Source organism: Balaenoptera ricei, chromosome 15, assembly GCF_028023285.1.
Source record: "Balaenoptera ricei isolate mBalRic1 chromosome 15, mBalRic1.hap2, whole genome shotgun sequence".
NCBI classification, from domain to species: domain Eukaryota; kingdom Metazoa; phylum Chordata; class Mammalia; order Artiodactyla; family Balaenopteridae; genus Balaenoptera; species Balaenoptera ricei.
Window position 1 is genome coordinate 41566439 of NC_082653.1, and position 16810 is coordinate 41583248.

The window sequence follows — 16810 nt, forward strand, 5'->3', positions numbered from 1 at the left end:
TACTTCATGGTATTTCACATGATTTCTAAGTCATCACAAATTAGAGAAGTAGGGATAAGTAGTAAGTTCCTGATAGGTATGCCAAATATTTTCATGTTCATTTACATTAACTTCTTTTCATTCTTTATCTGGGTATATTAGCAAATTAAAATACCCCCCACTAAATCAATTCTTCACATCCACATCATGGAGCAACCTTATGGAAAGCTATTGGTTGTGAGGTGCTGTGAGTGGCTAGGCCAGATAGACTTGCCGTGTCTGGTATGTTCTCTGATGGATGCACCTTGTGAGGCAAGGCAGCAAAGGCAGATGATATAACTTTTTTGAAAGCTATGTTCACTAAAATGTTTCTACTTAAGAAAATTAGTTTTTAATAATTATTTATGGACTGTATTATTATAGACAAATATGACTTCTGTGTCTGTTTTTCAGAGATTTCCCCCTTGCTTTGGATGTCGGTTGTGGAAGAGGTTACATAGCACAACATTTGAATAAGGTATATTTATTTGATGACTTAATTTACTTTGAGAAATAAAATTGGCTACTTTTAAGGAAAGGCTTTCCTAATCAATTTGTATCATATTTAGATTTTGATTATATCAGAATTGCTTATTTCTTTATTTTTTTTAAAGTGATGGAACCAGTGGTTGTTTTGTGTCTATTCCTAAGTAGTTTTTTCTTAAATGATTTTTTCTTTTCTTTGAATCCATTTTATACTGTGTTCCTACTGATAGTTTAAGTCTATGTAAGATACATTGTACTTTATTACCACATTGTTCAAATATTTTTTATAAATGTATTTATTTTTTTATTTTTTTGGCTGCTTTGGGTCTTCGTTGCCGCATGCGGGCTTTCTCTACTTGCGGTGAGCGGGGGCTAGTCTTCGTTGTGTTGCGCGAGCTTCTTATTGCAGTGGCTTCTCTTGTTGTGGAGCACGGCTGTAGGCGCACGGGCCCAGCAGTTGTGGCTCGCAGGCTCTAGAGCACAGGCTCCGTAGTTGTGGTGCATGGGCTTAGTTGCTCTGCGGCATGTGGGATCTTCCCAGAGCAGGGCTTGAACCCATGTCGCCTGCTTTGGCAGGCGGATTCTTAACCACTGCGCCACCAGGGAAGTCCCTGTTCAAATATTTTTAATAATTCACAATAAAAATCACATTGACATTCATTTGGAAGTTGTGAGTAAGCTAATATTTTATCTATGAAAAATATTCATTTCATCAGTTGGTTAGCAGTCTTGTGTGTGATGAAATATAAGTAGCCTTTATTAATGCTTATACCATTTTATTTTTCAATTTGTAATTCAGACCAAAAAACATTTATTAATTGTTTTAGCCTCTCTATGTAGCACACTCTGCTGGACACAGATTAAAGTGGGATTTCTATATCAAATCTACTTAGAAAAAAAGTACACTTGAGCCAAGGCAGGAGGAGGGGTGTGTATGAGCCTCTCCAAATACTGTTATTGATAATAGTAAACGCCATGGAAATGGTACAGTCATTAAACTGCAACAGGAGTCAAGGGAAAGGAAAATCAGTAGGGTTTCATTTGATCAAAAGCTTCTGAAAGGGCACAGAATCTGACCTGGGATTTGAAAGAATCTGGATTGGTGTTTCATAGGCATTGGAAGTAAGGGCATAGCAGGAGGGAAGGTGGAGGTAGAAAGCTGTAGGGTGTGATACAGTGATGTTTAAGAAAGATTAATTTGGGGATGGTATGCAGGAGGGATCTTCTGTGGTACAAGAGTGGGGACTAGCTGTCAGCATATTATGCCATGAAAAAGTTAACACATAGCCTTAACCCAGTGGAGTAAATTAAGGATGCTGATTATTCATACGTGTGTTCTCCATTTTATTAAATATTGTTAAATATATTACATGTAGGGTTGACTGCATATATTTAATTCTATGTAACTTATTATGTGTTATTAAAAGTATTTGTGTACCATACTAATTACATGTAGAAAAATACCCTTAAAAAGCTGAAAATTAATCTGTAATTATCACTTTTTCCTTTAGTAATTTCAACAGTTGTTTTGTTTGATTTGTTAACTGGTTTTTTTTGTTTTTGTATTATCTGATCAACTTTGTTCTGTTTCAGGAAACTGTTGGAAAGTTTTTCCAAACAGACATTGCAGAAAATGCTTTGGTAGGTAGCTTTTTAATACTATTGGTTTCTGATCTCCTGGTTTGGTTTTTAGTTCTTTACTTCTTTATTTTTATTTCCTTCAAAATGAAATTTACTGTTTTTTCCTGATTATAAATGTAACACACATAAAGGAAAGTAAAACAGTACAGGAGGTATAATGGAGGAAGGAAAAATCACCCTTAGTCCCACCACTCAGAGGCAACCACTGGTGACATTTTGGTCTCCACCTTGTGGGCATATAATATCTCCCCAACACTGTTTTATACAAACATTATTATGCTAACATGCCATATTTTTCATAGAAAACCATTCTTTTATATCAATGAATGGTATATATATGTATATATATATATATCTATATATATCTATATATATATATATACACACACACACACCTATTTATACAGCTATATAGTATTCCAGCATATGAATATTCCACGATTTATTTAGCTAAATTTCTATTGAAGGACAGTTGTATTTCTAGTATCTCAGTAACCAACACTGTGATGAACATCCTTATATAAAGCAATTTTGATTTATTTTCTCCCAGGGAATAAATTCCTAATAGTGGAATGTATGGATTCATTGATGTTCAGCTTTACATTTTTAATATACATCTCCAGACTGCCCTTAGAAAGACTGAAGAACAGAATTAAATGAAAGCACTCTTTTCTCCTTCTCTTTGGCAACACTGGGCCATTTATTTTGTCTTTGTCAATGTAATAGGCAGCAAGTAGAATTTCATTGTTTTTATTTGCATTTCTTTGATTACTAGAGTAGCCAAAGAGCTCTTGATGTCTTTGACTATTGGTATTTGGCTATTGGTTTTTTTCAATTTGTGAATTTTGTAAGTAATTTTTATGATGTGCCTGTACCTTAGTCCTTTATCTACTTTAACCTTGACATATTCTTATTCTAGGTGGTTTGTAAGAACTTGCTTTTTAGGGATATTAGTTTTTCTGCATATATTTAAAAAATATTTTCCCAAATATACTGTTTACATTGTTTATTGCTTTTTAGAAGTTTTTGATTAGTTTATCATCAAGTATATCAATCTTTACAATTTCTGGTTTTTGAGTCACGTTTACTTAGGCATTTTCATCTAAGAGTATAAAAGTGTTCACCCATATTTTCATCTAGCAGTTTTCTGGCTTCAATTATTCCACTGAAACTTTTTAATTTTTTTAATTTTTATTTTTTGGAAGGACTAGAAACTACCAAGTAAATATAACATTGACTTAAGTTTAACAAACAATGATTGAGTTAATAATTAAGATGTTATATAAATGTGTTTTTGAACTTCTATTTTTTAACTTTTAGAAAAATGCCTTAGAAATGGAAATTCCTACTGTCAGTGTTTTAGCTGATGAAGAATTTCTTCCCTTCAGAGAAAATACATTTGATCTGGTGGTTAGCAGTTTAAGGTTGGTAATCCATTTGTGCTTTTAAAAAATATATGTTAAAAATAGATAATTTATGCTATAAAGTTTTAATATTATAAGGTAAAAAAAATAGATAACAGAGTAAATTCTTAATAACTTATTTTAAGTCACAAACCAGTTTTCTCTACTAAAGAATTATGGATTATATGCTCCCTAGTGGAGATAAGTGATATAGTACCTCAAATTTTTTTCCTCCCCAACTTTCCTTAATTTGCTAAAGTTCATCTGTGTTAGAAGGGTTTTCCTCGCTGACGTAACCTAGTTACATGTTGATGGGGCAAGAGTTTGAAACAGTATACTGGCTCCAATATTCAGATGTTAGAGCACCCTTATAAACTCATTCTGGCAAATAAGGAAAAGCTCGTATTTCCTTTAACTTTAATTCTTCTACACAGAAACGTAGTCCTCAAGGTTACTTTTTCCCTTTGTGCTTCCTACCATGTCCCTCCACATTTATTACAAAAACATATATTATAAATGTTTGTTGAATAGATTATAATGTACAAGGCACTGAGCTCGATGCTTTGGGGAATTGAAAAATGAATTCAGACAGGAATCCTGTCCTCAAAGACCTCAGCATCTAATAGAGAAAATAAAATATTCTATGTGGTGCCTTATTTCTCCTTATTAGTATAGTCAGATTTTTTTTCAAAGATTCAACATGCTCAGTTCAGCCCTTTTAATGGCTGTTTTTAGGGTGACCTGTCATTATGGTTTGCCCAAGACTTTACCAGTGTTAGCACTAAAAGGCCTGTGTCTCAGGAAACCCCTCAGTTCCAGGCAAACTGGGAGAGTTGGTCACCCTTGCTGTTTTCTTTAGTGAGTTTGTAATTTTTTCTCTGCTTTTTGAGGTGTGCTGAACAAACTTAGAAAAGTATTCAGATTCTATTGTGAAATGGAAAACATTACAGAGCCTTGGTCTAAGGGAAAGAGCCCTGGGCAGAGAGTCAGAATCTGAGTTTTAACTTTAGCTCATGTGCTTGCTATTTGCAAGTAACTACTGTAATTCTGTCACTTTCAGTTTCCCCATAAGTATGATAGAGTTTATAATATGACCTTAATTTTTAAAGTATCAAATAATTGTTAGAAAACATTATGAAAGATAAATGTGAGCTTAACATATTATGGTTTGAAATGGGTCTTTGGTGCTGTCCTAGAATTCAGCTAAGAGGATGCCAGCTCTACCAGGAAAGTGTGACCATACTCTACAGAGACTGAGTCTTGTGGTTATACGACACCACACTCTGGGAGAGGGTCAAATAGAGTCCAAAGACAATGCAAGACATTTCTAAAATTAACTTTTAAGTATATAGAACTTTGAGTTTATTTATTCTTTTTTATAGTCTTAAAAAATATGGAATATTATTTATCAGAAAACTCATTGAGTTATTTTTGATGAGTAATACTGTTTGCCTTGGGAAAATTATAGGTCTGATGAAGTGGCTTCCCCCCCTCACCCCACGAAAGTAGGACTTAGAATTCTATATATATCTAGCTTAATTGTTTGATTTAATTGGTGAACTTCCTTGAATATGTCATCAGGTCCTTATTTTTACTACTTCAAATAATTTCTCAGAATAGCACTGTTTAAATGAGATGCCAGATAGGGATGATTTTTACTTAATTTTTTTCCCCAGCTTTATTGAGATATTATTTATATATAACATACGTAAGTTTAAGGTATACCATATGATGATCAGATACATATATATATTGCAAAATGATTACCACAATAAGGTTAGTTAACAATTTTCATCCCTTCACATAATTGCAATTTTTTGTGTATGTATGTGGTGATAACATTTAAGATTTACTCTCTTACAAACCTTCAATTATATAATACAGTGTTGTTAATTATAGTCACCATGCTGCGTATTAGATCCCCAAATCTTGTTTATCTTAAAGCTGGGAGTGTGTATCCTTTGATGAACATCTCCCTGTTTCCCTCTGCCCCTGGCAGCCACCATTCTACTCTGTTTCTATGTGTTTGGCTTTTTTAGATTCTGCATATAAGTGAGAACATACAGTATTTTTCTTCCTTCGTCTTGCTTATTTCACTTAGCATAATGCCCTCAAGGTCCATCCATGTTGACCCAAAAGGCAGGATTTCCTTCTTTTTTATGGGTGGATAATATCCCTCTGTGTGTGTGTGTGTGTGTGTGTGTGTGTACACATCTTTTTTATCCATTCATCTCTTAATGGACACTTGGATTGTTTCCATACCTTGGCTACTGTGAATAATACTGCTATGAACATGGGAATACAGATATCTCTTCAAGATAATGACTTTACTTCCTTCAGATAAATATCTAGATGTGGGATTGCTGGATCATATGGTAGTTCAATTTTTAATTTTTTGAGGAACCTTCATACTGGTTTCCATAGCAGCTGTTCCAGTTTACGTTCCCACCAACAATGCACAAGGGCTCTCTTTTCTCCACATCCTCACCAGCCTTTGTCATCTCTTTTTGTTAATGGACATCCTGATAGGTATAAGGTAACATCTCATTGTGGTTTTGATTTGCATTTCCCTAACTATTAGTGTTGTTGAGCATCTTTTCATATACCTGTTGGCCATTTGTATGTATGCTTTAGAAAAGTTGACTTTTACTTTATTCATTGAAGACTAATTGGAGAGATAATCATATCAGGAAAGTGATATACTGTCACATTTTCTCCTGCAACGGAAGGAAGGTAATTCCCTAGGAATATTTTTTATTTTAAAACTTGTATGAAAACAATCAGTGAATTTTGATATGCAATTTCGAACATCAAAATTTACACCTTTTTTGTGGCTTATCATTATACTAGTGCTGCTAGTACTAATTAATTATACACATTAAGCTAAAACAAATGTGTGTTTTATATTTTAGTTTGCACTGGGTGAATGACCTTCCTAGAGCACTTGAACAGGTAAAAATCTTAGTGTTGATTCTAATAGCCTGTGTTATTTTGCTTATTATTAGCAACTTATAGTTGTTTCTGTTTTTACACAGAAACTTATAGATGTTTTCCATTTTATATTTTTGACAATTGGAAACGGAAGCAAATAAAAAATTGATTATCTTCTGTCGGCCAGATACACTTGGTGCCCTTTGGCATATTAAGAAGTACATTAGTGACTCCCTGTTCCCTGAGAATTAAGAAATCTAATTATGGAGATGTTACTAAAGTTTTCATAAATATTTAAGACTTGTACAAAATAGTACGGATATCATAAGACATTTTCTGTGTCTTATGTGCTTTCTTTTCTTCCTGAATTGCCTATAAATTTTTCGTGGGTGAGAACGTATTTGTTCCTACAGTGTTTGTATCTCTCCCATGCCTTATACTTAGGCAATGCTAGTAAACGCTTCTTGGTTGATATTGATCAACAAACAGGTGAAGGGTGGGTAAAAAGCATCGTGTTCAGAGGAGGGAAGATCACTGTGGCTTGGAGTGGCCTAGGAAAGCTTTAAGAGGAAGGAATTTCTTGAACAGGGCCTCAAAGGGTAGGTCAGATTTGGAGTGGGAATACACTCCAGGAAGGCAGAATCCCGGGATAGAGGGGAGGTGTAAGAGACTCAGGAGCCTGAAAGGGCAAAGAGGAAGCCTGTTGGATGGAGAATTAGTATAGTGCCAGGGTGTAGATGAGGAATATTGGGACCAGATTTAGTAAGACTCAGGTGACAGATTAAGGAATTAGGAGTTTTTTCTTAAGGCAATTCAGAGCCACTGGAGAATTTTGAAGAGGAAAGTGACATGATTAAAAAGCTGGTAGGCAGGATACTAACTACCATATCTTAAGCATATACTGTTAGCCAATCACTGTGCTCTGTTTTATATATGTGTTAAATAACTCTGCAGGATAGCTTCATTTTGCTGATTAGAAAACTGATACTGGAAGTTGGTTACATGGAAGAGAGACTGTTTCAGTGCCCAGGCATGAGATACACTAAACCTATGTGGCAATGGTAGGAGTTAAAAAGAAGAGAAAGGTATTTAGGACTCTGCAAAGTAAGAATCAACAGTTTGGTGGCTGGTTAGAGCTGAAGATCAAAAAGAGTCAGGAGTCAAAGCTTGCCTTAAAGTTTTGAGTCTAGATGCCTGGAGAATAATTAGTAAAAGTAGGGGAAAGAATGGTAGTGATCAGATAAAGGGAATAGAAAATGGTAATTAACAGAAATACGGCATTTGGAAAAGGGAGTTGGTTTGAGAAAAAGTGTTGTGTGTGTGTTGGATGTACTGGGGAAGGGGAGGGAGTAAGTTTACCAAGAGACAGATGTTCATGGCGCACAGGCAGCTAAAGACAAGTTTAGAGTTCTGGGAAGCTCAAGGTAGAGATTGGAAAGTGATCCTTGTGAAATCCATGGGAACTGATAAGCCCTCTGTGGTGGAGAGAAGCTGAAGAGAGCTGAGGACTAAATTCTAGGTACGTTATATTAGAGTTTGGTGGCAAGAGAAAGAAGTAACACTAAAGGGGCAGAAGAAAAAAACCGAAAGATTTTACAGTCGGTTTGCTTATATACTGTTTTGTAATTGCTTCATAATATATTAAATATAAATTCAAGATGCATACTTGAATTAGAAGAGCCTCCTGTGATTTGGGTTCTGATGTACTTCAGAATCCACCTTGTCCTGTAATGTTCCTCGTTGTTGAGAATAGTCAGAGTCAAAACTAGTTAAAGATTGTAGTTCTAAGAGTCATTGAGTAAACACTTATGATTCTGGAATTCATTCTGGCTGCTATTTTGCTCAAGTTATCAGTTAAAACTGGTTTTTGTTTTAAAGCTGAAAAATAAGTTGGTTACTTCTTAATTCTGTATGTTACTGGATTAATATATTAATATTTTAACTAAAATGTTGCTAGATTAATGTTGTGAATCATAATGGTTTCTCTGTAAATCAGCTTTTTCTGCATAATAAGCCACCTCAACTTTTTGTTCTAAAAATAATTAGCTCACAATTTTGTGAATTAGGGATTTGAGCTGGACTTAGGAAATTCTTCTGGGTCTGGCTTGGCTCACCCGTGTGTCTGATCTGCCAGTGGATTGTCTTGGAGCTGTCGAATGGCTTCAGCTGGGACTCCTGGCTGAACTCTGCTCCTCTTCCTCTAATCCTTCACCAGGCCAGCTCAGGCTTGTTCACAACGTGGTGGCCAGGCGGGGCTCCTAGAGAGCAGGTGGAAGCAGCAAGGCCATTGAGACCTCGGCTTGACACTGACACACTGTCAACTTGCTCTGAATTCTTTTGGTCAGTGCAAGTCACAAGGCTAGCCCAGATTCCAGGAGGGGGATGTAGGCTCCATCCATTAATGGGGGTTGTTGCAGAGCAGCGTTTCAGAGGTCACAGATACAGGGAGGATGGTGATTTTTGTACTCTACCACACTTTAAAATTTTTTTCTTTCAATATTTTACTGATTATAAGAGTCAGTTTTGTCTATTATAAGAAATTGAAAACATATAAAATATTTTATAGATATTAACACTATCAGTAAATGTCTATCTTCACAACAATATTATACTGCAATGCCTTTCTGACAGTTGGTTGTCTAAGTGTTATTTATTAAATTATCTGGTTATTAATTTGACAAAGTAAGAATGGTAATCATAAAATATTGATCTAGATACCATATATCCTTTTAATATTTTTATATGTCAAATTTTGAATAGTTTTGTTGTTTATATTTATTACAGATTCATTATGTTTTAAAACCAGATGGAGTGTTTATTGGTGCAGTGTTTGGAGGTGACACTCTCTATGAACTCCGGTGTTCATTACAGTTAGCGGAAACAGAAAGGGAAGGAGGATTTTCTCCACACATCTCTCCTTTCACTGCTGTCAATGACCTAGGACATCTGCTCGGGAGAGCCGGCTTTAATACGCTGACGGTGGTAACTATCAAGAGAATTGAGTAACCCATTAATTACACAGTTCAGAAATGATCGCTCTCTCTTTTTATCTTGATAAAGGTAGGAATGTAAAATTTTTTATACATTACCTGAATAAGTCACTCAAACAAAGAATGTACCTCAGTTAACAAGGAGGCTGTTTTCTAAGACATGCTACTCCATCACAATCTTCAAATCCAGAGTCAGGTGTGACATGAGAGTTAGAGCATCCCAGAGGAGGAGGGAAGGGGGTGTACGGGAGCATTCACAGCATTGCCTCTACCACCAGCCCTCAAGTGAAGTGGTGCCGTGTGAGGCAGAAATGAGAGCGTGCATTCACGAGACCCAGGGTTAGATCCAGGTAGAGAAGGGAGGACAGGGGGCTGTACACCATCAGGGCTGGAGAGATCTGGGAAGAGGACCCGAGACCGTCAGCGATGAAGAAACAAGGAGTCACCATGGTGCAGTGATGGTGCAGGGTGCTGGTGTCTGACAGTATAATTTGGATCCTTACCTTGCCCCTTTACTAGCTAGGGGAATTTGGGGGATTTACTTCACCTCTCTGAGCATTCATTTTTTTAAAAAAATGCAAATGTTACTCACCACAGGTGGCCATTAGGATTAAATAATTTAAAGGGTGTAAAGTACCTGGACCTTCACAATAAATGCTCAATAAGTACTAGTTCCTGCCTTCCTCTCTCCTCCTCTCTCTACTCCTAACACTTTCCAGGCCAAGGCTTCCCTCAGGGACGCATCCGGACAGTGATTCCCCCTTCAAACCTCCTTCAGCAACAAAGTCATTCTAAAAGATGTCATTACTGCCTTCCAGAGAATGGACTTGTCATGATTTTCCAAACCCCTCAGGCCTAAAAACATCTCTAAACCTGATTAGAAGAAATAGGAATTTTTTTAATGAAGAAAGCTTCTCATTGCATAATTAGAGACTATAAACTTAAAGTAACTTTTTAAGGAGATGTAGTGTGAGTATATTTCATAAAATTAACCTACCGAAAATGGCTTGTCATATCCTTCCGTGCTTTGATAGAAAGCAAGGGGCGTAGACCAGCAGGTCCTCTGATCTTGGGAAGGGGTTTCCCTTCCAGGGAAGGGAAGAGACAGAGACTGGGAACTGACGACAGCCCTCACGGAGTGATGTTGAAGAACTCGTGCCCAGTCAAACAGGTTAGTCAGCAGTATTAAGGGACTCAAAAGTCATTGCCCATTAGGAAAAAGATGAGACGTCTACTGAGTCATCAAAAGAAAGTTAAATTATGTTAACCACTTGCAGTTTTCTATGGTTGTAAAATGAGTTGTGTGTTCTAGAAAGATTTCTACTAAAAATGTTTAACCTGACAGTATAACATTTCAAAGCCTACATTTCTGTTAATTGGGAATTCAAATAATTCAGAATACCTTCCATATACTTCTCCAAAATTGAGCAGAATGACTCAAACATTAATATAATGCAAAAATATTGCTGTATAATCTTCTCTATAGTTTGTAAAATTAGTTGCTAATTTAATATATAAAATCTATAGAAATTTGTTCCTTGAGACATATACATTGTCTCTGAAGTGCTGTATTAACATTGCATCCTAATTCATTTTCTAAAACTCCCATGCAAGAAAGCTTTTATATAATCAATTATACAGGTTTATGTTTCGTACAACATTAGATATATTACTTTTATACAGCAATGGATTTTTATTTTTAAAGTGAAATCAAGTTAAATTAATATCATGTAATTATATTTACATTTATATGACCCTCTTAGTGAATTATTTTTAGAGTTAGTTGGCATTCTAAATGAAGCTCATTTCCTTTTAGAATAGTTTCCAGACTAGTATATTAGAAGAAAACTGCAAGTATGGTCCACATCTTAATTTGAATAAGACCTTTGACAAGGCTATTGTGGTACTCTTTTGACTGAGAAGGAGATGGTGCTTTTAGTTGCTTTCGTTGAATTGTTTTCAAAGGATATTGTTTAATGGTTAGGCATTAGCCTGGAAGGAATTTTATTTTTAATCTTAGAATCTCTTTTTAAAAATAATTTCCCAATGTAGAAAAATATATAGAAGGGACTATCCAGAGATGGTCTTATTAAAAAGTGCACATACAACCTGATCCATGCATATGTTTTTTTAAAAAATGAAAAAAACCACAAACCATGTATAGAGAGAGTAAGAGAGTGGGTCCAAAATGAACAGAAGTCTCCTTCTGCCTTCTGACACCCCATTCCTTTCTACAAGGATGACTTTGGTTAACTGTCTTGTATATCCTTTCAGAACACTTTTTCCTCACAGACTGGAGTACAGTTATATCACTTAAATGTACATATGCAACAATATATACTCTTTTGCTTTTTTCTATATGCACTCTTTTTTTTCCCCCAGTCAATAACATATCTTGGAGATCCTCCCCTACAAACATACATCTACCACATTCTTTTTTGACAGCTGTATAGTATTTCATTGAATAGATATACTTTATTTAACTTGCTCTCTGTTAATGGACATTTAAATTGTTTCCAGTTTGTTGTTTGTTTTTTTAATACTCTTTCAAAAAATGCTGCAATGAATTTTCTTTTACATAATCTGTCAGATCAGTTTCTAGCAATGGCATTGCCTAGTCAAAGAATCTATGCATTCCAAGTTTTGACAGAGTAAAATTACTCTCCATAAGGTAGCATTAATTGGCATGCCTCATCGACAGTGTATGTTAATCCGCTGCTTATACTTTTGTTTTGTATCTCTAATGTTAAAAAAAAATAGTAATTGGTCATTTTGTTTTACATTTCTTTAGGAATTAGAATGGATGTTTTTGTTAAGTGTTCCTTAGGGTTTTGTACTTGATTCTGTGCAACATTGAAGTCCAAAATTGGGAGGTGTAGTTAACATATTAGATAAATGTACAGAATACAAAAAGATCTAGATACTTCAAAAGTGGTTAGTGCCAATAAGATGAAGTTTGAGATACGTGCAGCATTTTGATAGCAAACTTGAAAAAAAAGTGTCCTATATTCAGGGCTAGTTTCCAATGTAGACAAACTCCTACATCTGAGTGGTTAACACAGAGTTTTTATCACATCACAGCCATGCTGGTTGGGCAGCTCCTCTCCATCCTGTAGTTGTGCCATCTCGGCCTTATATCCGTTAAGGTCACTGCAGCAGAGACGGCCTGGAAAAGGCTCACTAGCTCTTTATTACCTTGCCTCCACCTCACTTTTCTTTTGCCAGGAGAAATGTCTGGGGTTCTGAAGTGTCAAGGAGTAAGTACCTGGATGTTTGGGGAGCATCAGTGGTCTCTGCCTCTGTACCACCAGTGAACCCCTGTATCAAACTTCAGAAAGAGTGGGGTATCATTGCTCAGCAGTTCACTTGAGAAATAAACTGTGTATGTGCCAACCACGTGCCCTTTCCTAAACTAGTCCGTGTAGTATTGCTGCATCACTGGGAGTAGAATGTAAGCATCTTGGGAGATGACCCTTTTTGGCTTGGTTCTGGGTGTCACATTTTGAGAGAGAGTGAGATTGATATTGACTATGTAGAGAAAAATGAAGTCAGCGCATGTAAGGATCTATAAATTTTGTTTAGAAGCCTAACCCCTTCCCCTAAAAAAATTATAGTGTCCTGGAAGAGTTTTCAAAGACTTGAAGAAAAGGGTAATTGTTTGCAGAGTACAGAATAGACTTTATTCTATGTTAATCCCAAGGAGAGAATTAGAACCAGTTGATGGAGTTATAGAAAGATTACTGTTAGAATGGCAAGCACTTATTCTGCAATTTGAAATCTTTGTAAATCAAGTGTAAGCCAGATGACATCTGTGAAGAATACTGTAAAGAAGATTCCTGCTTACCGTGAGAGATTGGTCTGGGCAATCTCTACAACCTCTTTTCTAATCTGGATTTTTGTTAATGAATGCTAAAGGATTTGTCTTTCTTTTTGAATAGGACACTGATGAAATTCAAGTTAACTATCCTGGAATGTTTGAATTGATGGAAGATTTACAAGGTAAGACACTTTAAAGAATTTTTTAGACTCCATATGAGAGTCGTATTTTGAGGGCTGACTATGGCAAGCACTGGGGCCAAGCACTAGAGATACACTGGGTGAGGAGAAAGCGGACTGTCTTCATGGAGTTTATACTGTAAAATGGGTGAGGCTGACATGAGGCAGCTGCCACAAAGATAAATGTTAAACTAGAATTGTGGTAAGTGCTGTGAAGTAGAGGAACTTAGAGCTGTGACTGCCTGTGAAAGGCTGGCAAGACTTTCTTTTTTTTTTTTTAACATCTTTATTGGAGTATAATTGCTTTACAGTGTTGTATTAGTTTCTGCTGTATAACAAAGTGAATCAGCTATACATATACATATATCCCCATAACCCCTCCCTCTTGCGTCTCCCTCCCACCCTCCCTTTCGCATCCCTCTAGGTGGTCACAAAGCACCGAGCTCATCTCCCTGTGCTATGCAGCTGCTTCCCACCAGCCATCCATTCTACATTTGGTAGTGTATATATGTCCATGACACTCTCTCATCTCATCCCAGCTTACCCCTCCCAATTCCCGTGTCCTCAAGTCCACTCTCCACGTCTGCGTCTTTATTCCTGTCCTGGCAGGACTTTCTTGAAGGAGCATGTGAGGGTGGTAGAACACCTCAGTGACTTTCTCCAGCAACACTTGGCAGCTCAGATCCAGGCACAGGTAGAAAGAAAGCAGGTAGTTGGGTTAGTATAGGATTGGGGGTTGCCAGGGGGTTAGGTGGGATAGATCCTGGTGTGGGAGAGTCAACAAAGTCCTGTCTGAGGAAGTGATGGTTGTGCCCTAAAAAATGAAGCGGGGTCACTAGGCAAAGCAGGGAGGAAGTGAGTCCCAGGCACAGAGAACAGCCTGTGCAAAGGCCCTGTTGCAAGAAAGAACATGGTAAGAACTGAAAGAAGGGCATTTTGGCCAGAATACAGGGAGTAAAAGGAAAAGTTGACTGATTAAATTGGTAGGTAAATGGGGGCCTTGTAACCTTTGTTAAGATTGTTTGTCTTTATCTTAAAAGGCCCCTTGAGGTATTTTAATGGGGGGAGGGGTCATGATGTCAGATTTGTATTTTTTTTTTAAATGGATTGGCAGATAAACTAGTAGGCGACTTAACGGCTGGAAAGCTTACTGAGAAATGATGGTGGTTAGGACTAAGGTGGTGGCAGTGGAGATGGAGAGAAGTGAATGGATTCTGGAGATATTTACGAGATAATTGTGACAGTTCTTGCTGATGGATTACACATGGGCCGATGAAGGAGAGAGACATTTCAAACATAGCACTGAGTTTCTGGCTCTCCTAGCCAGATAGATGGTGCCCTTCATTGATAGAGAAACAGTAGAAGATGACCAAGTATGGGCAGGGACAGCTCTTGAGTTCACACTTGGGCATGTTGGGTTGGAAACGCTTTTGAAATAGCTGAAACAAGACGTCAGGTAGGCAGTTGAGTGTGTGGCTGTGTAGCTCAGAGGAGGCAACTGGCCCAGGTAAACATTGTGAGTCATTTGTGAATAGGTGGTGTTGGAAGCAGTAGAGAGGTCATGGCCTGGGAGAAGCTTTGAGGAGCAGCAAGGACACAAACCCAACCTCCCAACCCCGAAGGAGGCAGGGCTGCTGACTGAGGGGAAGGCTGGAGAAGTGGTTTGCTCAGAGGAGAGCCTCAACTTACGTCAGTGAGAATTTATGAGGTCTAATTTTTTATCATGCAAATGGCATAGACAGTTTTGATGAATGGGGGAAGCTGAAGGCATCAGAAGTGTGTTCTCTGAAACCAAAACTCTGCTTACCTGGGGGAGCCTTAATCTGTATCTTGAAAAATTGTAAGATGATTTAAAGCAAGTGAATTATAAAAATACATACCTCATGTTTGTTTACAGATTTAATAGTTTTTCATAAGCACTGTTGCACTTGCTTCTCTAATAACCCTCTGGTAACTACTTTACCCCTGTCCTACAAGTCAGAAATATCAGGCCCAAAGAGAACACTTGCCTGTTAGTGGTAGAACTGGGCGCTAAACTCTTGCCTTCTTGACCCCTGTTCTGGTACCCTCTTGACTGACTCTCCTGCTTCTTGTAGCTGCCCATTTGTAACAAAGTCCATTTTACCCATCATTCAGCCTCCTCTGAGTACGGTGCTTCTGTCAGCTTTATAAGGGGAAAGATATGTAGTCAAAAACTTACTCTTGTAGTCACGCTTTTTTTTTTTTAATTGGAGTATAGTTGATTTACAATGTTGTGTTAGTTTCAGGTATACAGCAAAATGAATCAGTTATACATATACATATATCCACTCTTTTTTTAGATTCTTTTCCCAAATAGGCCATTACAGAGTATTGAGTAGAGTTCCCTGTGGTATACAGTAGGTCCTTATTATTTTATATATAGTAGTGTGTATATGTCAACCACAATCTCCCAATTTATCCTTCCCCCACCCTTACCCCGTGGTAACCATAAGTTTGTTTTCTACATCTGTAACTCTATTTCTGTTTTGTAGATAAGTTCATTTGTACCCTTTTTTTAGATTCCACATATAAGGAATATTATATGATATTTGTCTTTCTCTGTCTTACTTCACTCAGTATGACAATCTCTAGGGCCATCCATGTTGCTGCAAATGGCATTATTTCATTCTTTTTTATAACTGAGTAGTATTCCATTATATATATATACCATATCATCTTTATCCATTCCTCTGTTGATGCACATTTAGGTTGCTTCCATGTCCTGGCTATTGGAAATAGTGCAGCAGTGAACACTGGGGTGCATGTATCTTTTCGAATTATGGTTTTCTCCAGATATATGCCCAGGAGTGGAATTGCTGGATCATATGGTAGCTCTATTTTTAGTTTTTTAAGGAACCTCCATACTGCTCTCCATAGTGGTTGTACCAACTTACATTTCCCACCAACAGTGTAGGAGGGTTCCCTTTTTTCCACACCCTCTCTAGCATTTATTGTTTGTAGATTTTTTGATGATGGCCGTTCTGACCAGTGTGAGGTGATACCTCATTGTAGTTTTTATTTGCATTTCTCTAATAATTAGTGATGTTAAACATATTTTCATGTGCCTTTTTTTAAAAAATAAATTTATTTATTTATTTATTTTGGCTGCATTGGGTTTTTTTTTTTAACATTTTTATTGGAGTATAATTGCTTTACAATGGTGTGTTAGTTTCTGCTTTATAACAAAGTGAATCAGTTATACATATACATATATCCCCATATCCCCTCCCTCTTGCGTCTTCCTCCCTCCCACCCTCCCTGTCCCACCCTTCTAGCTGGTCACAAAGCACTGAGCTGATCTCCCTGTGCTATGCAACTGCTTCC

General features: G+C 36.9%; 1 protein-coding gene across 3 annotated transcripts in view; it reads left to right on the plus strand.

Annotated features, from left to right (window-relative positions):
- The window catches only part of NDUFAF5 (NADH:ubiquinone oxidoreductase complex assembly factor 5), a 32980-nt gene that overhangs the window by 4883 nt on the left and 11287 nt on the right, over positions 1–16810 (plus strand). For all 3 annotated transcript variants that reach the window (XR_009497666.1, XM_059897778.1, XM_059897779.1), the window contains exons 3-8: positions 433–496; positions 2098–2145; positions 3466–3569; positions 6461–6500; positions 9264–9461; positions 13408–13468. Coding sequence is in view for 2 of the 3 variants with exons in the window: in XM_059897778.1 (XP_059753761.1) it covers positions 433–496; positions 2098–2145; positions 3466–3569; positions 6461–6500; positions 9264–9461; positions 13408–13468 (515 nt within the window). In the remaining variant the exon portion in view is untranslated. The remainder of the gene's footprint in view (positions 1–432; positions 497–2097; positions 2146–3465; positions 3570–6460; positions 6501–9263; positions 9462–13407; positions 13469–16810) is intronic.